This window comes from Canis aureus, chromosome 8 (assembly GCF_053574225.1).
Source record: "Canis aureus isolate CA01 chromosome 8, VMU_Caureus_v.1.0, whole genome shotgun sequence".
Lineage (NCBI taxonomy): Eukaryota > Metazoa > Chordata > Mammalia > Carnivora > Canidae > Canis > Canis aureus.
Genome location: NC_135618.1, coordinates 11,893,823 through 11,916,680, shown reverse-complemented (window position 1 = coordinate 11,916,680; position 22,858 = coordinate 11,893,823). Strand labels below are relative to the sequence as shown.

Below are 22,858 nucleotides of genomic sequence, written 5' to 3'. Positions count from 1 at the left end.
AATTTTTTAAGATTCATTTATTTGAGAGAGAAAGACAGAGGAGGGGCAGAGGGAGAGAGAGAGAATCTCGAGTAGACTCTTTGCTGAGTGCCAAGTCAGATGCTCGCCTTGATCTCACAACCCTGAGATCATAAGCTGAGCTACTGAACCAAGTGTCCGATCCCAACTGACTGAACCATGCAGGTGCCCCTCCTACACCATCATTTTAAAAACAATTTTAAAAACCAATGAGGTGTCTATATATGTATATAGACAGAGAGAAAGAGAGAGAACACATATGTTTTTGTAACTTGAATTTGCTATTTTTACTTTGTTTTTTTTAAAAGCTAAGGCTTAAGAGAATGAGAAGATAAACCACAGACTGGTAGCAAATATTTGCAAAAGCCCGTAAGAACTGTTACTGATTACAAAATAGGCAAAAGATGACCAGACACCTCACCAATGAAGACATACAGATGGCAAGTAAGCATATTAAAAATATTCGATAGGTCACTGGGGAATCAAAACTACGACATATCACTACCTACCCATCGGAATGGCAAAACTACTTACGATATAACAATGGTGGATGCGTGCTATCATGTATTTTGAAAACCAAAGGAATACACACCACCAAGAATAAACCCTCATGTAAACTATGGACTCTGGGTGATAATGAGGTGTCAATATAGATTCATTATAGCAAATGAACCACTGTGATGCAGGATGTCGATAACTAGGGAGGCTGTGCCTGTGAAGCAATGGGAGTATGGTAACTCTGTACTTCCTCTGCTCATTTTTGATGTAAAAAATATCAATAAAAACAATTAAGGAGCAGGGTACCCCAGTGGCTCAGTCAGTTAAGCATCTGACTCTTGATTTTGGCTCAGGTCATGATGTCAGGGTTGTGAGACTGAGTCAGCCCCTAAGTCAGCCCTGTGCGTGTGTGTGTGTGTGTGTGTGTGTGTGTATATGTGTATGTGTGTGTGTCTCTCTCCCCCTGTGCTCAGTGGGGAAGTCTGCTTGAGGATACTTTCTTTCTCTCTTCTGCCCCTCCTCCCTCTCTAAAATAAATAAATATTTTTTAAAAAATTAAGGACCAGTTATTGCCAAAGACCCAGAAAGTTAAACATTTTTGATATAAAAATATTCCAAATTTCTGCAGACTTAAAAATATACGATTACATTTCAAATATTATTCTTATTCTGTATTTTATGGTTCATAAAAATGAAATGATAGGTATTGCACAGTCCTTCTGATATGTCAAACTATATAAAATGATATAGAGATTTAAATGTTGAAAGCTTAAAAGTAGAAATCAACATTAGTAAGTAAAACCCTCATTCGGTTTAATAAATGGGCTGAGATGTGGACTTCATTCACCTACTTTGGAATTATTACATTAATTTTACCCATTTGGAAGTAGTAGCTGAAATGGGATATTAACACATAAGTATTTACCTTTGAGTCATAATTTTGAAGGCATCTGGGAGGTAGCAGTCTGTATTCTCCATCTGAAATGGGTCAGCGTCACAAATCTTGTCATCTGTCCGACCATAATTAGCGCTCTCAATCATGATGACATCACTGCCTGGACATCGCAGGTCTATAGAATAACCTTCACAGGATAATTCTCGTCTAACTAACCCGAATGGTAAAGCTGCTCTGCTGAAACCTTAAAAATGAAAAAAAGAAAAAGAAAATTAAAATGAACACATTTATGAAATACTTCAATAAGGCATTTTCAAGTAATATGATTCATGTTTATATTTAAGAGATGTCACAAAAAGTATTTAAGTTATCCATTCCTGCATTTATTAAACAATTTGTTAACTGTTTACTATACTTCAATAAGTTTAGTTTTTTTAATATATGTCTTTAGCTGGACTATTCACCTATATAATACAACCTAAAATTACTCAAAATATTTTCTGTATATAATCTACTCACAATCAGAAACTAAGTGGCTCTTTCTAAGTAAATCCAAAGAAAAATCACCAATTTAATCAACAGATTTATAAATAATGACAAGCTTTACAAATACAGAATGTAACAACTAATCAAGAAACAATCTTCATTTAGGCAGTGGGATAAAAGCTGATATACACGGACTGTACTTTCTCATTTAATGTATGTATGTTCGTTGTTGTTTAGTAGCATTATCTAAAACATTCTTTTGTCTTTCCCCAACCAAAAACTAAGTCACTATCCAATAACATACTTCGGACACAACAATTTATGTCAATTTATAGGTACTTTATTTAAAACTGGCATAAATGGAAACATGCAGCAGTTGAGCATTCAAAGGAGCCAAAACTGGGCAGCCTGGGTGGCTCAGCGGTTTAGTGCCGCCTTCGGTCTAGGGCATGATCCTGGAGACCCGGGATCGAGTCCCGCGTCGGGGTCCCTGCATGGAGCCTGCTTCTACCTGTCTCTGCCTCTCTCTCTCTGTATCTCTCATGAATAAATAAATAAAAAAAATCTTAAAAAAAACAAAAAACAAAGGAGCCAAAACTGCTCCAATCCAATCCAATAAGCTGAAACAACCCAGAAGGGCAAAATTTGTCTTAGATTCACTTTTGTCATCTACAGAACAGAGATGAAATACCCATGATGCTACTTCTCCTACCAGTGTGACTCTAAAATAAGATCATGCACATAACGGTGCTCAATTAAAAGTGCTACATGAATTTAAGTGTGGTGTATTAGAAACAGTGTAGGAAACTTCTGTTCATGAGTGCTGAAAAAGATTACCAGACGGAATCAACCACGGGACCCATGAAGTAGTAACACAGCCACAGGACAAAGGGTAAAGACAGAGAAAGACAAGAACCGCCAAGAACTACTGTGTGAGTGAAGTCCATCTTCACTCTGTTGGTATTCCACCCATGGCTTAGCTACCACTGTCAAAAACTTCTCCAATTTCTTCTGGCTCAGTTTCTTATTTCAATTTTCTAACCTATCACCATCTCAAACATTCCTGTTATAAAAGATTAGCAGTAATTTCTGTGTTTTTTCTCAACTCTATTCTTTTAATCATTCTGCATCATATAAATTATTCTTTATATCCCTTTTTATAGGAAAAAACCTGGCACTCAGAAGTAAACAGTTCCAAGTTATAAACTTTGAGTTGAAAAACTGGGTTACATCCAGGTCAGTCCAATCCCAAAACCTGTTTTGTTTAACTTTATTGTGCAATGCCTATCACTAATTCAATGAAACAGAGTCACCTGGTAAAAATAACATGCACCTTCTTCCTAACAGGCAAATAATCCTCCAGAGAGAGGTGACTGGGTTACTTTAAAAGGACTTAAAAATCACCAATTCTCAGACTTGGCTGAGCTCTCAGTTCTACTGAGAAAATTAAAGGTGTAATTGGAATGAAGAAAGCAGAAAAGGACACAACTTGGGAACACAGAAATCTTCAGAGGATTATGGCCTACCCTCAGCTTGGAAAGTTTTCACTAAGGTTTATTATGGTTTTATGAGATTAATAAAGTATATATAGAGATGCACTATCAGTGAAGAAGGAATACAGAAATGGAGCTAGACGAGACTATGGGGTGCCTTAGTTGATTAGGTGTCTGACTTTGACTCAGATCATGATCTCAGGCCCTGGGAGTGAGCCCTACACTTCAGGCTCCTTGCTCAGCAACGAGTCTACTTGTCCCTCTCCCTCTGCCTTTCCCCCTGCTTATGCTCCTGTGTGCATTCTCTCTCAAATGTGTAAATAAAATCTAGAAAGAAAGAAAGAAAGAAAGAAAGAAAGAAAGCAAGCAAGCTAGACAAATGTCGAAACAGCCAGTAAACAGGCCAATCTTTCAAAAAGTTTGTGAAAGTTCATAAATAAACTTTTACACATTTATTATTGCTTTCTTCTGTTTCCTGATACTGCTGTATTGTACTGACTTTACAGATAATTTTAAAAAAACTAGTATTCTTATATTTGTTTTGATAGAAAATATACTTTACACCTTCACTTACTTCAGTGGCATAAACTGTGTGAAACTGAAACAAGCAACATAACATTTTGAAACACAGAGTATTTTAGAGGCAGAGATCCTTTTAATGATAAATCTTTAACAAATGAGAATAAATCATATTATTAGAAAATACTATGAATGTTAGAACACATTATTAGAAGACTGGCTTGAAGCCATAATTCACAACTTTCACTACTTGTCAAAAATATAGGATAGATTATGAAGCACAGTGGTTTTTAAAGTAAGCCCTTAATTTTTGTTGTTGTTGATAGTTTTTAGGATTATAGTTATGCTTCTAAGTTAATTTTCCTCTGCATTTGGAAGATATTTAAGAAGCTGCATTGCTGAGTATCCTGCTGTCTTGGTAAATCAGAGATAGGATTTTTAATCCTTAGCCATAGTCATCCAAACAGGTAAAGTAAGAAAAAAGAAAAGGAAAAGGAGACAAAATGATCAGCATTCTTTAATAATTTAGATTTCTAATGTAGAATCTTCTGGAGAAGAGAGATCATGGTACTTACGCTTTCAACGCACAGAACTCAGTGAGTATTACTTAATAGTGAGTATTACTTTATTAAATGTTACAATGTCTATTGTCTTGAATTATAAGTGTTCTCCTTTATAAATCCTTGCTCTCTCCCCACTGTTTCCATTGAACTTTATACATCTTCACTAAAGTGCTTATTATTACCACATGGCACTATGCATATTTATCTTCAATTTATATCTTCCCTGCTAAACTATGGCGATTGAGTTCTTCATTATAATTCCAATGCCTAGGTGGGTACATGATACATAATTCCAACAAGTCCAAGTATTGACAAACCAAAACTAAATTGGACTAGTGTTCGTTAAAACCATAAAAAATTGCAATTTTTTCCCTCTATAAAACCTATTTCCTTTGGTAATGGAAATAAGAACAGCAAGGATTAAAATTAGATAAACCACTCATAATCAATGAAAATGACATGCCATACTAAAAAAAAAAAAAAGAAAAAATATTTAAATTCTGCCAATTTATTATCTTCTAGGTACTGCTGGGGTTTCATTACTGTTTCTCAATGAGACAGATGAGTAGCATGTTTATGAACTTTCATTTATTTAAACACTGTGTTTCCAATCAGAAATACAAAAATTCAAATGGGAACACAGAAAAGTTATTATAATAGCCAACATTTACACATCAATTAAGATGTTCTGGCACTGTGCTAAATGCTTTATATGGAACACTTTTTTTTTTATGCTAAGCAACATCATCATCAACAACAAAAAACAATGCAGTAGGTTACTCAACTATAATGCACACAGGGTTCTCAGACTCCTTAAGCCCATGCTCTTATTAATGGCCACAAACAGAAAAGTATTGTGTGACTTCCCAAGCCACCTTATTGACAAGAACTTTATAAATTTTCACGCAACGTGAAACCCACCAATGAATATAAATTTGACACAATTATGAGAAAGGTTCACAAAACATAGAGATAATAATGAAAATTATAGTTGTGGAAATGTAGTGCTGTGTGCCAAAAATATAAAGAGGCACAATCTACACTGTTCAAATATGTACACATGGAAAAGACTACGGAATACTCAAGTATGTGTGTCTGGGTCACCCTTGTGAACTTGGCTAAGTCATTTTACTTTTCTGGGTTTTAATTTCTTTTTCTGAAGAATTAAATTTATTTCGAAGTTGTAGCAAATTCCCTCAATCTGTTATTCTAAATAGGCAAGCTTTTTTATCAGGTGACACATGCTATTCTAACATTTTTCTAAGTGATGGTCAAGTAACAAATTCCTTGTTCTATTTCTTTAAAATATAAACATACACGAGAAGGCTAACATGGATGTGTTATGGCACAACTATGTAGATTACCCAGTACCGTCAAGGTAATTCTTGAAAGCACATGTGTTGAACTAGGCAGGCAGGATTCACACAAATCATAAGCAGACATCTTCTTGTATTAACTATTTTAATCAAAGACAGTAAAAGGGATAAAATAAATAGGGTCAATCAACGGGATCACAAGAAAAATTTACATATTTTTTTTTAGAAAAATGTAAACTGCTGTGACTTCTTTGGCCACTTCACACTATTTCCCTAAAAGCTTCCAGGAGTTTGGGTTCAACTTCTTCCACCCACAGTGGTACCTCGGAGGAAGTCTGGAAAAGTCTTAAATAAAACTGCTGCAACTGATATTAATTTTTAAAATTCGGGACGCCTGGATGGCTCAGTGGTAGAGTGTCTGCCTTTGGCTCAGGGTGTGATCCCGGGGGGATGGAGTCCTGCATCGGGCTACCTGCAGGGAGTCTGCTTCTCTCTGTGTGTCTTTCATGAATAAATAAATTAAATCTTAAAAAAAATTTCATTTTCACTAAGAAAATGTGATTAAAAAAAAACAGAACAAATCTTATTCCTAAATATTTATTTACTCCTTTATTTGTATCATGTTAATGACTTACTATATTGAATCACAGAAATAAATCACCATAGGTATGGCCACTATTTCTTAACCATATTTTCTTCCTTTGTATATAATGTAATTCTTAACTGCTTAAAATGTAATTTTAGGACTTTTTTTTTTTTAAGTCACTTGTCAGGACTATATAATTGATTCCCAATCATGATTTTGCATCAGAGTCATCTGGTGTTTTTAAAAAGATCTTCAAGCCCTAATCCAGACCTACTGAATCACAGTCTCTGGGTTAAGATAAAGCTGGGTATCTGTGTTTGGGGAGAAAAATGTTAATTTATTTGCAACACACTGATATAATAACTAATATGTGCCAAGAATTTCTCCAAGGCCTTTTAAAAATAGTTTTTATTTCTCTATTGAGATTACATATTAAGTCACTGCCATCATATTCCCTCTTAATTCTCTAATATAGTTGTAGTTTTACTTTAATCTTTGAGTATATTCATAATAGCCACTCTGAAATTTTTTATCTGCTAAATCTAACATCTGTGTCCACACATCAGACACAGTTTCTACTGAATGCTTTTTTTCTCCGGAGCATGGGTCAATTTCCTTGTTTCTCTGTATATCTTATAAATTTTTAGTTGTTGGAAACTAGACATTCTAAATAATATTCTGTTAGCAATTGCAGATCCAGATTTCCTTCCCCCAGAGAACTGCTGCTACTGTAATATTTTCTTTTTGGTATCTTGACTGGATTTAATCTATAGGATCCATAGTCTGCGACTGCCATCTCTGTTCACTATTGTTATTTTAATTCTTATTTTTATTTTCTAGCCTGTCTTCCTAGAGATCACTCCTATCTCCAGATAGCTTAGTGATCAGCCAGTGATTGGGCAGAGACCTGACATAAACACCATGAACCCATAACAGTGTCTCCACCCTCCTGCTGATTGATCTGAGTGTTAGGGACACTGTTCGAAGTTCAGGCAGTTTCCAAGCCAGCCTTGGTTGTTTACTTTCTGCCAAGTCCTCTCATGTCTTTTTGGCATGTGTGTGTAGCTTCCCACTTAGTCAAGAATGTATAGAGAACTTTGGCTCTTTTCGTTTCAAAGATTTTTTGGTTTTGTTTCAGACTAGTCCTCCAGTCTCCCCAACAGGGACCACAACCTCAGGCTAGCAGAGCTGTGAGTCTTTCCCATCTGTTTTCCACAGTGTTTACTACTTTCATTGGCAACACTGCTGGGCACGGGTTTCCATCCTCCACCCCAAATCAAGCCAACTCTCTCTGGCAGCAGTCACTGACTTTCAAGGCCAGCCTTGCCCTAATGAAGCCTACCACAAAGACTTAGTTAAGGAGTGGAGGGTAGGAGCAGCCCCAGGGTAGAAGGCTTTGAACTTCCACTGTTCATACTAGAAGTTCTACAGCTTTTCAAAAATAAACGCTTCCCAATTTCTTATTTGGTTTTGGGTAATTTCCAGAGCCCTAAATGATAGTGGTTCACAATTCTGTTCAGTTTTATAATTGCTCTGGGAGAGGATATGCCACCCTCTTCACCCCATCATCTCCAGAAGTTCCTCTAAGGACTTTATGAATACTTACCGACTAACATGCTCCAAACAACCATATTAGGTAGGTGGTATTAGTATTATCACCATTTTACAGAGGAAGAAATTGAGGCACAGAAAAATTTATTTTTTCCACCATCATACCATCCCCTAAGAATGAAATCAAGACTTGAGACACATTAATGCAGCTCCCAGGTTCATAGCCTTAAATTTTACTTTAATACCTCTTCAAATGATAATGACAATTAGCAGGTTTGCAGACCCCTATTGCAGGGGACATAGTAAAGTGTCCTGGGTGCTTCCCAGTCTTAGGGGAAGAAAAGCAAGAAAGGAAATAGTGTGTTTGATTGTCAAGCTTTCAATGAAACTGTCCAATCAACATAATCAACATAAGGAAATTCCCAAATTAAAGCCGATTAATCACACTACTACTAAGACATGTATTCCAAGTTGTATTTTCAACCTATTTCTATTTCAACAAAGAAAAAAAGAAAAGGCATCCCAACAAACAAAGTGTAATCCAATCCATCTTGCAGCCCTGACAATCGAAGAAAAAACTTGTGGGAGGCCCTGCGAGCAAAAAAATCAATATTGCAGCTTTGTGCTGTGCAAATGTGAATACCGCCAAATAGCGGTGCTTAGAGTAAAATGAACTGTTTTGCTCCATTTTCTCCACTCTGAACAAATGATTTTGAAAAGACAGGTTTTTTCCCCCCCAAGCTATAAAATGTCAAGCAATAACTCTCTGTGCTTTAGGCTAGTGATTGGAATAAATACCTCACAGCAACAGGTGCAGTGACTTAGCGCTGGAACCATTCACACTCAGAGGACAACTTCTAATAAACAGATGCATTGCTTTGAGATGGGAATTTGTAAGACCAGAATTGGAATTGTCATCATATGAGCAGTTTTGCAAGAATATATGCTACTCTGGCAACAGACAGTGTACTCTGCCATAAGCTTATACTTCTGATAAACTTTAGGCATTTGATTAGGAAACTTTGCTTTGCTTTTCTTTCTTTTTTTTTTTTTAAACTTTGCTTTTCTAACATTGTCTCCATTCAGTCTGCTCTTTACATACAATTCTGTAAAATCATACATTCCTATAAAAGTCCTAATAAGCTATAATATAAAAACATCAACTTTTCCGGTACTGTTTTTCTTAATTACTCTGAACTAAACCCTGTCATGGACGCTACTGCTCACGCTGCCCGGGGTCCCAGTAAGCACCATGCCTTCTGATTATCAGGAACCTCTATGGAACCAAGGCTGTGACTTCAAGCTCCACTGAAATATTAATGCAAGCCCCAGTCTACCACGAGTGCTGGCATATTGAAATCTCATTTATTTCTGTTTATATATGTTAATGAGATTTTTTTCCTAAAACGGAAATGAGAAAAATACTTAATGAGGAAGGGACATGATTTCAACCAGGCTGGACTACAGCTTACAAGCTTCTGGAAAACTTTGTTTCCATTTTGTTTTAGCTTGGATGAACATAAAACATTAAAACAAAACTAAAAGATAATTTATTTCACGAATAGTTCAACATTTTCATTTCTCTCTGAATGTTCATGAGGCCATCGGAACAAAATTTTAAAAATCAAGGATATATAAAAAAAACTTTCTTGGTAGGAGTACCTGGCTGGCTTAGTAAGTAGAGCATGTGGCTCTTGATTTTGGGGTCCTAGGTTCAAGCTTGATATTGGGTGGAGAGTTTACTTTAAAAATAGAGAGATACAATTTAAAAATTCTTTGTATATGAAAAGGCAGTGTGTTAAAAATTCATTTCACGTGAGTTTACAGATTGCCACTCTATTGATTTAGTTATTCTATTAGTCCATCAATCAACTCCTAAAACATCCAATATTTTTACATTCAACCCAGTTTCTTTTTTTTCTTTTTAAAAATATTTTAATTATTTAATCATGAGAGACACAGAGAGAGAGAGAGAGAGAGAGCGGGGGGGGGGGGGGTGGCAAAGACACAGGCAGAGGGAGAAGCAGGCTCCATGCAGGGAGCCTGACGTGGGACTCGATCCCGGGTCTCCAGGATCACGTCCTGGGCCAAAGGCAGGCGCTAAACCGCTGAGCCACCCAGGCTGCCCAAAGTTTAATTCTTTTAACCTATCAGTCTTATGTGAGGAACCTAAAACTATGCCATGCAGAGTAAAAAAAACCTTCCACCTTTGAACTTGTTTTCATGCCAAGAGAAATGAAAATACAGCAATGTAGTGTCATTTTCTAGCATAAGCACCTTGGCCTTAAAACACGTAGCAATTTTTGTAAAAGTAAACTTGGTTAGCATGAAACACAACTCAAATCTTTACAGAAAAATAAAGTTCTTGTAAAAGAAAGTCCAGCTCCCTGCTCAGCAGGAGGTCTGCTTCTCTCTCCCTCTGTCTGCCCCTCCCTCTGCTCCTTTTCTTTCTTCCTCTCTCAAATAAATAAAATCTTAAAAAGAAGAATATTTATAGTTTTCTTATTTATATTCAATTTATATACAAAACACTATGATTTACATTGGAATACACAAGAAAACCCTAACAAATAAATGTGGGGTGAAAATAATTAAATCCTATAATTATACAAACAACAGAAGGGAAAAGAAATCTTTATCTTTGGGACTTGCTAAGAGTAACAAAATTCTGGGCATTTTGAACACTCAAGGCACTTTCTAGTGCCACCAATAGTGCTATTAGGTTCAATTATTAGCACTTGTGAAAAGCCTCTGGATATTTTAAGGAGAAAGTAAGCATTATGAGTCATTCAAAACATTTTGGGATTAAATTCCTTATTTGAAAGAAACTGATCTCCCCCACTTAAAAATTTGTGAATTCTCTTCCACTGATTATCAATTCACAAGTGCCACTAAAATACAGCAATTTAAGTTAAACAATACTATCAGTTTAATATTGAGCTCTCAAAGAAAATTCCTGGTAAGCATGTCTAGTAATATTTATGCCACATGAAGAAATGCTTTTAATAGTTTCTAACAAAAGCTAGAACTTTTTTAAAGTTCAGGAATACAGGATACAAAAAAAAAAAGAAAGAAAAGAAAAGAAAAAAAAAAGAAATACAGGATCCTTTCATTCTGATCAACTTCTTAAAGAAATCAGTGAATTTTGTAGTAAGCCTCAATATTACCATGACTGCTCAGTGCCTATGTCTGGACAATTCTCTCTGTATAGAATATTCAACTCATTTTTCTCGTAGGCAACAATTATGCTCCAAAATCCTATTGAGCCTTCCCCAACAATGGGGAAGAGAATCGCAGCTCAGGTTTTGGGTTATCTATTGTCTTTCTTCTAATAAGTAAATATTTACTGCACACCTACTATGTGCATAGCACTCTTCTACACTCTGAGATATAACCGTGAACAAACATGACAATGATCCCTGTGGGTGGGTAATTTATATGGGGCATGAGTTGAGGTAAGGTATCACATCTATCTAGTTCCTTAGTATAATGCCAAAAAACGGACAGTTTATAGAGGGCATGAAATAAAGACATATTAAATAAATGGATGTATGAATGAACTAAGTGAATGAACAATTATAAGCTCCTCTGTCAGAGGAGACAACATGCTTCTAATGGTCTCTTTACTTAATATTCTTCTCCTACTGAACTCTGAGCTACTCAACAGGAAAAAGTGAATCCTATTTACTTTTGTTTTTTTTTTTCCTTTTTTTTCCTATTTACTTTTGTATCCTTGGTTTCCATCGCAATGCATAACACAAAATTGGCATTCAATTTTTACTTAATTTTATTTTGTGCTGTATTTTATACTTTAATTCCTTGTACAAAAGGATGTCAAATATATAAAACAAAGATGTTCTTAAAAGAGAAAAAACAACACACACCAGAATTATATCTTTTTATATATGTTAAAATGTTTTAAAAATCCAGATAACAGGAAATAAAAAATATAAATGTAATGAAGATGACATCATCACCTGAGTCCCCAAATCAGTGGGCCTAAACTATGAAATGCACCCTTAAATGACTGCCCATCTGCTGGAGTTCACAATCATCCAGCAATTCATGTAAAAACATTACAAAAATCAGAATAACAACTTTATCCCTCTCTTTTCTCTACCCCAATAAACAGGAAACATTCTTGGGACGCCTACGTGGCTCAGTGATTGAATATCTGCCTTTGGCTCAGGGTGTGATCCCAGGGTCCTGGGATCAAGTCCTGCCCTGGGCTCCCTGCATGGAACCTGCTTCTCCCTCTGCCTATGTCTTTGCCTCTCTCTGTGTGTCTCTCATGAATAAGTAAGTAAAATATTAAAAAAAAAAACACTTTTACATTTATTACTTTTTATAACTAGTTAAAATCAGTTTAACATTAAGAAGTTACTATCAGAGGGATGCCTAGGTGACTCAGCAGTTGAGCGTCTGCCTTTGGCCCAGGGTATGATCCTGGTTCTGGGATCGAGTCCCACATCGGGCTCCTCATGGGGAGCCTGCTTCTCCCTTTGCCTGTGTGTCTGCCTCTGTCTGTGTCTCTCACAAATAAATAAATAAAATCTTTAAAAAAAAGAGAAGTTACTATCAGAAATGCAATTTCTCAAGTTATTCATGTTGTATTTACAATTAAAAGTCTTAAATACTTCCGTAAAATTTATTCACTGACAACAAAAAACCCAGACATACAATCACAGAGTAAGTAACAAAACAAAAATTCCATCATCTCAGGTACAACAATTTATTTCTACTTCCACATTGATTAATATAATTTTCTAACAATTTTCTTTCTTTTATTTCTCTTCTGTTATAAATTTCATTAGCAACTCCCACCCCTCCTGGCCTCAAGAGTGTTTTATTTATTTATGAGAGGCACAGAGAGAGAGAGAGAGAGAGAGGCAGAGACACAGGCAGAGGGAGAAGCAGGCCCCATGCAGGGAGACTGACGTGGGACTCAATCCTGGGTCTCCAGGATCAAGCCCTGGGCGGAGGACAGGTGCTAAACTGCTGAGCCACCCAGGTGTCCCCAAGAGTGTTTGTTCTTAAAAGCAGTTAAACAAGAAGCAAAAATGCAAAACTGTGGATTGTTCTCTCATGGAGTGACTTACCCCAAGCCATACTATCTAAAAGATTCTATTCCTTTTCTGTCATTGTACTAGTCTGACAAATAATACCACGTAGGGGTGGAGCCCTCATTTAAAGACCTACCTCCCGGAATAGGTCTCCCAGATCAAAAGAGTCAAAATTTGGATTCTGAGTCTTTTTGTTAATAAACAACCAATATTTTTAAGTGCCCCCTCCCCCAAAAAAAACTCCACAAGAATCTATTAGCCATAACTTCGTTCTTTAAAAGGTACATTTAGAGGATCCCTGGGTGGCTCAGCGGTTTAGCGCCGCCTTCAGTCCAGGGCGCGATCCTGGAGACCCGGGATCGAGTCCCACATCGGGCTCCCTGCATGGAGCCTGCTTCTCCCTCTGCCTGTATCTCTGCCTCTCTGCCTCTCTCTCTCTCTCTCTCTGTTTCTCATGAATAAATAAATAAAATCTTTAAAAAAATAAATAAAAGGTACATTTAAGTAGAATCAAAGAGGGACAACTATGTAAATGAATATTAGATTTCCATGTCAATTACCTTTATTTGACAACAATAAATTTTATAAAGTTGTAAAGAAGTTACCTGTGTAACAACTGGCTTCCTCATTAAAGGTATCTATAAGGGGGCCAAATTAATACTAATTCTAAAACTTATTTGAGTTAACTACATTGAAACTGCACTGAAACCACCCACTCATTTCTCTCAATCCGGAACAGCAATGCAAAGGTAATCACATTCAACCACAGCTGACTCAAACCAGCATCCTAGAAGGAAAAGGCATTATATCTCCATATACATTCCCATGAAGTATTTATTTCTCACTTCAGGTAGGAAAGATTAACGCAGCCTGAAACCAGTCTCAACTGTCATCTTGACTTTTCACAAACTGTCACCCACACTAACACTTCGATCATTTAAAAAGTGTCAGCCATTTAACCTTTTTCCCACTGAAGAAGGGAGAAATTTCATGTCTTTCCTCTACATGCTGTAAAAGGTACTCTTCTTTCCCTAAAATCTCAAAGGATTTCTGAAAGTTAGAGCTTTTCTTTTTTCTTTCTTTTTTTTTTTTAACTGAACACAATAATACTATGGGAAGATGATAGAAAAGCTTTTCTGTTAAGAGTGAGAAAGCCTCTTCCAATAAGGTTCTAGGGGGAAAAAATGCCTACTACTGTACCTTCCCACCTCAAAAAAGCTACTCCTGACACCAAAGTTGATTTTTAAAATTTCCTACCTTCTTTTTTTAATAGTGCTTAAAATATGATTCTAAATTATGCCACATACATGAGGGTTGTTTTAAGAAAGAGTTTATGTATTTATTTTACAGACACAGAGTGAACACACAAATACGGGAAGAACAGAGGGAGAGAGACAAGCAGACTCCGCCCAATCCTGGGCTTGATCCCACCATCCCTACATCATGACCTGAGCCAAAATCAACAGTCAGATGCTTAATCAACTAAGCCACACAGGTATCTCTAGATTGATTTTTTTTTTTTAACTCAAACTTGGGACTATCACTACTAATGTAAGATTTCCTTTATTATAACTGAAGTTATTTTTATCTCCTAAACAATTTGTAAAGAGAAATATCTAAAAGATATATGGAGCTTATGGAAATAACTGGTAATACAATATGTAAGAAACAAAATGACTCCAGTGAGCACCGTACTAGTATGCTATCACTCTTCTCAATGAACATTGCTGGATAAATTAAAAACTGCGAAGTGACAGAATAAGTGAAACTAAATGCAGTAGTGAGCCCATTTTGTGAACTTCACTCAAAATGCAAACTCAGAATAATCAAAACCACCACTAAATGAAAATAGCCATTTCTAACGTTGTCTCTTACTAACATCTTTGGCAGTCTCACCCAAACGCATGTGTTGTCCATTCATTCATAGGTTATGTATCTGTATCTCTAGCACATTCAAATTCCTCCATTAGACTATTTTGGAATAAGCCAAAGAAACTGACAACTCTCAGGTTGGAGCTAATTCCACTACTTCTACCAATTACAGAAAGCCCACACAGTAGTAAAAATTCTCCCCGGAGAAAGGAGATGACTTATAGAAGTACTCACTCCTCTATTAACCGTGTACTAGGAGTTAAAATAGAAAGAATTTCCCAAAATGCTATGAAGGCTGTCAAATAATTCCTTAAATGACAATATCACTGAGTTCATGGTTGGTTTCAGTGTCATTATTTTTGTGTTGAGCTGTTGAGATTTGTTCAATTTTTAATGAAAGATGAGGTTTTAAAGAACACACAAATTATTCTCAAATGCATGTCACCAGAACGAACATTCAGGGAGGGAGACAAAGAGGGGAGAGGGAGAGACAGAGAGATAAGTTTAACCTGACATTGTAAAGTTATAAAATGTTGCCTGAAAAAAGGAATACCACTATTTTTCTGCAGAGTTAAAATTATATCCTTTCTCATATTTAACTGCCAAACTAAACATCAAGGGAACTAAGAAACAGCATGGTAGCACATCCAAAAGCACAGGCCCTGCCCCGACATATACAGCCCATTGTTGTCTTTCATACTTGCTCCCTACAGGTACCAACCGTGCAGAGACAACAGAGCAGTTCCTACTTCTGGACTCAGACATTCTAACAAATTACAAGGAATTGTAGGAAAAAGGCTCTAAGGAACCCTGTTTGAACCAGTGCTGCTATGCCCTGGTGTACTACTCTAATGCCCCTTCCCTGGTACTTAAAATGTTTATTTCCCTTGGGGCCACCTGGGAGGCTCAGCCTGTTAAGAGCATCTGACTTGAGAGCATCTGACTTCTGCTCAGGTCATGATCTCAGGGTCCTGAGATGGAGCCCTCTGGCAGGCTCCACGCTTGGTGGGGAGTCTGCTTTTCCCTCTCCCTCTGCCCTTCCCCCCATTTGTGTTCTGTCTCCCTTTCTCAAATAAATAAAATCTAAAACAAACAAAAAAACCCGTTTATTTCTCAATACAAACCTCAAATACTTATCATTTCACCCTTATGAAGCTGAAATTTTACCAGATTAAAAAAACTCCCTTACTATATTCAAGGCAAAAAAAAGAAAAATAGAAGAAAAGCCTGATAAGAATCTCAAAAACAAGCAGTGCTTATCAGAAAATGAGAGTAAGTTTAGGAGAATCTGATTTATAATGACAATAGGAATGCTTTAGAAAATTACATCTCCCAAGATAAACTGTCTAAACAAATAATCAAAGATTAAATACTTTATATAAGTGGTGCTTACAAATCCGGAGTATTAATTTCAAAGTCGGTAAGGAAAAAGAAAGGAAAACAAAATAAATGTAAGTAGAAAACAAACATATACAATGCTCAACTGGTAAGAACAAAAAAAAAAAAAAAAAGGGCAAAAAATTAAAATTTGGTCAAATTTTCCCCTGTAAATTCCCAAAGATTTATTGGAGTATTATAAAACAAACAAACAGCTTTATGTATTTCTAAGGCTTTACAAACTGGTCCTCTCTTTTTTAAAAAATATTCTAAGGAACCCCAAAATTTGCCAAAGATTTGTATATTCCTAATACTGAATAATTTGAGACAAACTAAAGGAAGTGGAAAAACCCTTTTAGGCACAGCAGTGACCATCATGGTAGCCAACTGGGAGCTAAGGAAAACTGGTCACCAATCCTTGAGATACCAAGCAGCAGAACTCAGGTTAAAGTCAACAAGTGAAGAAAAAAACACTCAGCCTGGGAAAATAACAGAAATCTTCTTCTTCTTTAAGGGAATAATCCGAAAATATACCATATCTCACCCTGAGAACTGAAGTGCTTCCTTGACCTTCCTGGTTCTGACTTACCAGACCAAGCATACCAGATGTCTTAAGTGGACATGAGAGATCCTGGTGGTTTTTCCAAAGACTACATATATCCATATACCCCTACTCCCTACATCACAATTTCCTCACTGCATCTGAGATACATTTTTCTTGGATAATCTATGCCAAAGCACATTTATTCAATAAGAAATATTTTGCTTATGAAGAAGCCGACCTCCTATAGGCTGTATGGGTTTTTCCTACTCCCCACCTCTCCTAAACTCATACTTTCTTCTTGCGTTTGTTCCAAATTTCCTGCAACTCAATCCAGACTTCCTCCAAGCACAAACCTGGGTGGCCACTTTGCTATTGTTTATGTTAACCCTCATATGCTGAAAGGTGGATGAGTAATCTATCTTTATGGAATTAACTATTCATGTAAAAGAAAGAAGCAGATGGTACTTGTGACATCAAGGTGCCATGCAGAAAATTCTAGTAACTTAAATATTGCATATAACATGTTAAAATGTACAAAGTTGGGACGCCTGGGTGGCTCAGCGGTTGAGCATCTGCCTTTGGCTCAGGATGTGATCCCGGAGTCCCAGGATCGAGTCTCACATCGGAACTCCCTGCATGGAGCCCTCTTCTCCCTCTGCCTGTGTCTCTGCCTCTCTCTCTCTCCCTCTCTGTGTCTCTCATGAATAAATAAAATCTTTAAAAAATAAACAAACAAACCAAAACCCATCAGAACTCAAGAGAAGGCACATCTGATTCAGAGACAAGATACTAAGTCTCACAGTTAAACAAATTATGTTCACAAGACTCCCAAAATCACACTAATAAATGGTAGGTTTTTCAAAGAGAATGTATTGCCAAAAGAACAAGAGCATTCAAGGTGGGGTCGCTGGGCATTTCAGTGACCCACTGCGCCACTCTGTCCACTGAATCTTACTGAAAAGGCAGAGTAATGTCAGCACAACCATATTGCTCAGGATTCACCAAGAAAGCAGACAAAGAACCAACTGTGCCCTTTAGTGTGATGCTCTCTCCACCCACCCTGGTGATGTGGACTCTTGACTACCAGTTTCTGCTTTGCAAAGAAACAGTCTGCAAGCTTCTTAACCACAGTAACTTGTAGGAAGAGTATCCACTTCTATCCCACAGGCTAATATGCTTGTTTCCCGTGTGCTTTCAGACCTAGTTTTTGGTTGCACATTTATCTTGAAAGTCATAGTTTCCTGGGACAAGACGGCTTATTTCTAGGAACTTCTTAACCATATGCTATTTTTCAGAAGTACATTGTCCAGCACAGTCTGTCTAGATGTGAACCTAGGCTCCTCCTCTGTTTGCTAGCTGAGTGGTGGTGTTTAGATGGAAAAGTCTGTATGTACTTCGGTTCCACCATCTGTAAAACTGAGATAATAACAGCTCTTATGCCTCATAGGGTTTTGTGAGGACTACACGTAAAGTGTTCAAAAACTGCATGGCAACTCTTAAGTGCTCAGTTTTGCCAACACACTTTTCTTAAAAAGTGATTCATGATACCTAGTCATAGATTCTGGGTAGGTTCCTCCTCCAATAAACTAAGGAAATAACATAACTGGTAAATTATAAACCAGATATAATTGAATAACTCATTATATGTAGATAATTTGCAGATTATGAAATCATAATTATAGGTAATTAGAAATAAGCTAGTCCATGTAGTTCCCAATACTTTCTTTGAAGGCACAAAGTTCACGTGCCAATTGTTTCTGTGTGTGTGTGCAGGTGTGCAATGGCACGTGTGTGCAAGTGCACCTGGTAGACAGGTCAGGAAAAAGGACCCTGACCTGTAAGGACTTACATACATATTCTAGACACAGTGTACATTATCTCAATTATCACAATAGTCTTGGCTGCATCCACAGAACACACTGCCTGTATAGTGAATTTTTACTCATTCCTTTTTAACCTAAAGACAGGAAAAACCTCCTCTGACCATATAACTATGCTATCCCACTTCAACTCCTGAACTGGATCATAATCTGACAAAGCATCCATGGACATTCTTTGCACCTATCACATGGCTTCAAGTTTATCTATTTATGTGTTTCTCCTTTAAGATTAAAATTTCCTTGAAGGCAGGAATACTTACTCCTATTTTTTGTCCCAAGCACCTAGCAGAGTGCCTGGTTATAGTAAACACTTAATATAGACGTGATACTATTTTTATAGCTCAGAAAAATGGAGGCACTGGGGTGTTGATCCAAGGTCAGATTACAGCAAAGGAAATCTGACATCTGGCTTCAATGCTCCTCTCACTATACACCATGATACCTTTTCAAGTTCAACTATCAATAGTTACTTTTTGAGATCCCAAGCCACTTTACTTCAACACCCTTTTTTAGCCTATTTTACCACGGGCATCACTGCAATCCTAAGGAGTCTCTCAAAACCTTTCCCAGACTTTTAAATTAAATCCATCAAACAAACATTAAAGGGACACACTGACACTTTTTATTTTTTAAAGATTTTCTATAGGTAATATTAAACCTGTTTTATTAACTGTATATTTGAATATATAATTAATTCTCTCACCTAGTAATACTTTCGTGTATTATACAAGTAGAATGTTTATTCAGAACCTGACAGGCAAAATCTCAAAGTCATCCAAACATTAGTAACAAACATTATAATGATGAAAACTTCATTACACATAACATTACATTTTTTTTCCTGAGCATTCAGATGTCAGCATTTCTTATTACCCAAACCAAATGATCAAAGAGTATAAAATCTCTGCAGGATTCAAAGGAAATAGACTAAAAGGTTCTTCATATCTTGGTTTATTGCCTTGGTCACCTTTGCTTTCATATTGTCTAGCACAAAGTCGGTTTGTCAAATAAATTAATCATCCTACTAAAATTCCATTTCATTATTTCTGAGGAAATATGCTTGCCCACACATTACTTTGTCAAAAGTATATACTGAAAGTCTACAGAGATATGCCCTCTGTGGATATGAAGAAGAAAAAGATTTCATCTAGGAAGCCCAGGTAAGTTTCCCTAAGCCATACAGATCTTTAAGAGGAACCCAATGGAAAGTACTTTCTGGAGCTGGAACATTTATGCTTATATTTTTGTGTAGGCACTGTCATCTTGCCTGAGCCTCTACATCTCAATCCCCCTTTCACCTAACAATTTTACCTAAACAAAAATAACCAGATGGCACCCACTATTTCTATTTCTCAACAGTCCTATGACTCAACTTCTAGACTCAATATGTTAAATGTTATATGGTCTACAAAAATAGGAGATACTGTGGTGTCAAAAGTCTAGTGTCAGTAACCGCTACAGCAGAAATCATAGAACTACCTTTAATAAGCAACTCTACTATTTTCTCAAGTATAATTAGGAATTTTTTATGACATTTTCTCAGTGTCCATCATGCTGTAATTTGCACTCAAATTCACATGCTTTCTGACTTAAAGATGTAAAGGGAAGTCTGCATGAAGGTATATGCAGTTTCTGTTCTGTTCACAATCATAATTACAGCACCCATAAGGTGGATACTTAATAAATCCATATTAACATGCCAACAGTAACCATCATATATCCAAAAGTTATTAGATCAAATTTTAAATTTTAATCCCTTGAGACAGTTCTATTTTTAATCTTTAAACTTAATTCTCTATTTATTCCCCTACCTGTATTGCATATTTCAGTTATGTTAGCCCAGTTACTCACCACTGAAACATTTACTGAGTGGTCACCATATATATACAAGTACATGTATGCGTACGTAGACGTATATCATAAATGCAAGACACAATATACTGAAACGAATTTTGTAGTTTTTAGTTTTAAGCAGCTCAGTCTTAAAACTATGAAGCAAGAGCACATCCCACATGGAGAGAAAGGTGAAAACTGTCTTGACAAAAGGAACGTCAAGGAAGGTTCCTCAGGAAAAGCAATGTTTTGAAAACCCCAGTATCAACAATATACAAACTCCAACAGGTAAGGATCTGACCATAAATGTAATGAGAGAAGTTTATTTTTTAACCCATTAATGACACTAACTAAATTTTTCTCATACTTTTTGTTTAATCAACAAAGGTGGTCCTTTCATTCAAGATTTCATGTTTGGGTATTTTGCAAAGGTATAGAAAATTGCTCCAGTATTTCCAAAATACTAAAATAAAACTCAGTGTGACGGGAAACTCAATAAAATTCAATTAGCATGTTCCATAAAGACTGTAAAATTAATCAATTTTATTGTTCATCAAGAAAGGAGTTTCTCACAGTCTCAACCCCCACCCTCATCAATTCATGAATGGCCCTTCTGAAATTCTTCCATAACTCATCATTCCCATACTTTGATTCCTTCTCTACTTCGTTCGGTTCAACCACCACTCTGCTACCTTTTTCTTTTTAAAAGCAGATCTAATTCTAGCAGGCTTAATAGGTTTGGCAGCTCTCCCTGGTCTTCACAATAAACTTCACATGCCTAAGTATGGCATGCAATACCTCTTGACTTTCAAGCCACATCCAAAGTGTCCTGACTCATCTCTCTCAATTCTCTACCTAAAATGAATCTAATCATGCTCATCTTTCAAGGATATATTCTAATGTCATGAGGTATTTTCTGAGCCTGACAATCAGAACTAATCACTTGTTCTCTACGCTCTCATAGCTTTCATACAGGCCTAAATTATCACACTTAGAGATTAGGAATAATTACAATTTATATAGGTTTTACTCTTTCAGAATATCAACTCCTGTATCTTTCTTATGTATCTTTTTATTCTTAAAGGTATCTGCCTATGATAAATTCTGTTTTTTAAAAATTGCTATCTCAGAAAAACCTGAACAATTAGAATTTCATTTGCGGATGCTGGAACTGGGACAGACTTTTGGAATCACTTAGCCCAATATTTAGATAGATAGATAGATAGATAGATAGATAGATAGATAGGTGATAGATAGAATCAAGACATATTTATGTTCACATACAATTAATACAAATTTTAAGAAAAATATTCTTCATATATAATGTATTCTATTTACTATTCTTTTACGTAAGTGCTGATCATACCCACTAAATACTGTATTCACAAATTGTTAATCGATGGCAATCTCTAACCTGAAAAGCACTGACCTAGCCTAAATCCTTGAGATTAAGAAGTGGAACTCAGGATATCGTGTGAATTCTCTGAGGTTTCTGAACTAGTTAACGTTAGACACTATATTCTAAGACACTGGTCATACGAGGAAACTGTTGTACACGTTCTCAGTATGCATGCTTGTGTATTCATTCTATCGACTGGTTCAGTGTGAAATCTGAGGCCTCCAATGAATACTCAAAGCTCTACTCTGACAAAGTAATGATTCTCCTCATCATATTTTCTAAGTTATCAATTTACCTATAACAATCCCTATTAAATATACAACATTATATACTCAGAATGTCTATCTTTGGCTAATTACACTAGAGGGCACTTTTCAAACTCTCTAGACTTTAGGACTAAGTGCATCCTTCTGAGAAAGTATGTCACATTCCTGGAATTTCAGAGCTATGGTCTTTTAATCCATTACCAGTTTTCTATCAAGGGATTACGGTCTTGTTTTTCTTACATTAATTATATATAGAATCCTCAGGCAGAAATTCTGACAGAAAGAATGTAAACGAGCTAAGCAGATGCTATTTTAATTAAAAAGAGTACATGCAAATATTTCATTTTTGTATAGGAATTCAATGAAGGTTTAAAATTATTTTTATTTGGCAGGTTTAATTGTTTAAATAAAAACCACATTAAAAAGCTTATCACATTTGATTATTAATAATGCAGAATAAGTAGTCAACTAAAAGCTTCATCTGCAAAGATAACAAATATCTAAGGAATATTTGGGAGGGGAGAACACAGGAAATAAAAAATTATCTATGGTTAATTTATTCTAAGAAGCTGAGCTTTTGCTTTTTGATGAAAAATCATCTGATTACTACCAAATTTAAAGACTATAAATTGGACAATGTAAAATGTGTATAGTTATGACTGTAACTGCAAAGATGTAAGGTGTGTCATTTACATCTAA

The 22,858-nt window shown here is 36.1% G+C and overlaps 1 protein-coding gene across 34 annotated transcripts in view; it reads right to left on the bottom strand.

Moving 5' to 3' along the window:
• Nucleotides 1-22,858, bottom strand: part of ADGRL2 (adhesion G protein-coupled receptor L2) — a 619,232-nt gene that overhangs the window by 84,156 nt on the left and 512,218 nt on the right. For all 34 annotated transcript variants that reach the window (XM_077905190.1, XM_077905191.1, XM_077905195.1 and 31 more), the window contains one exon: nt 1,442-1,655. In XM_077905190.1, the coding sequence (XP_077761316.1) occupies nt 1,442-1,655 (214 nt within the window). The remainder of the gene's footprint in view (nt 1-1,441; nt 1,656-22,858) is intronic.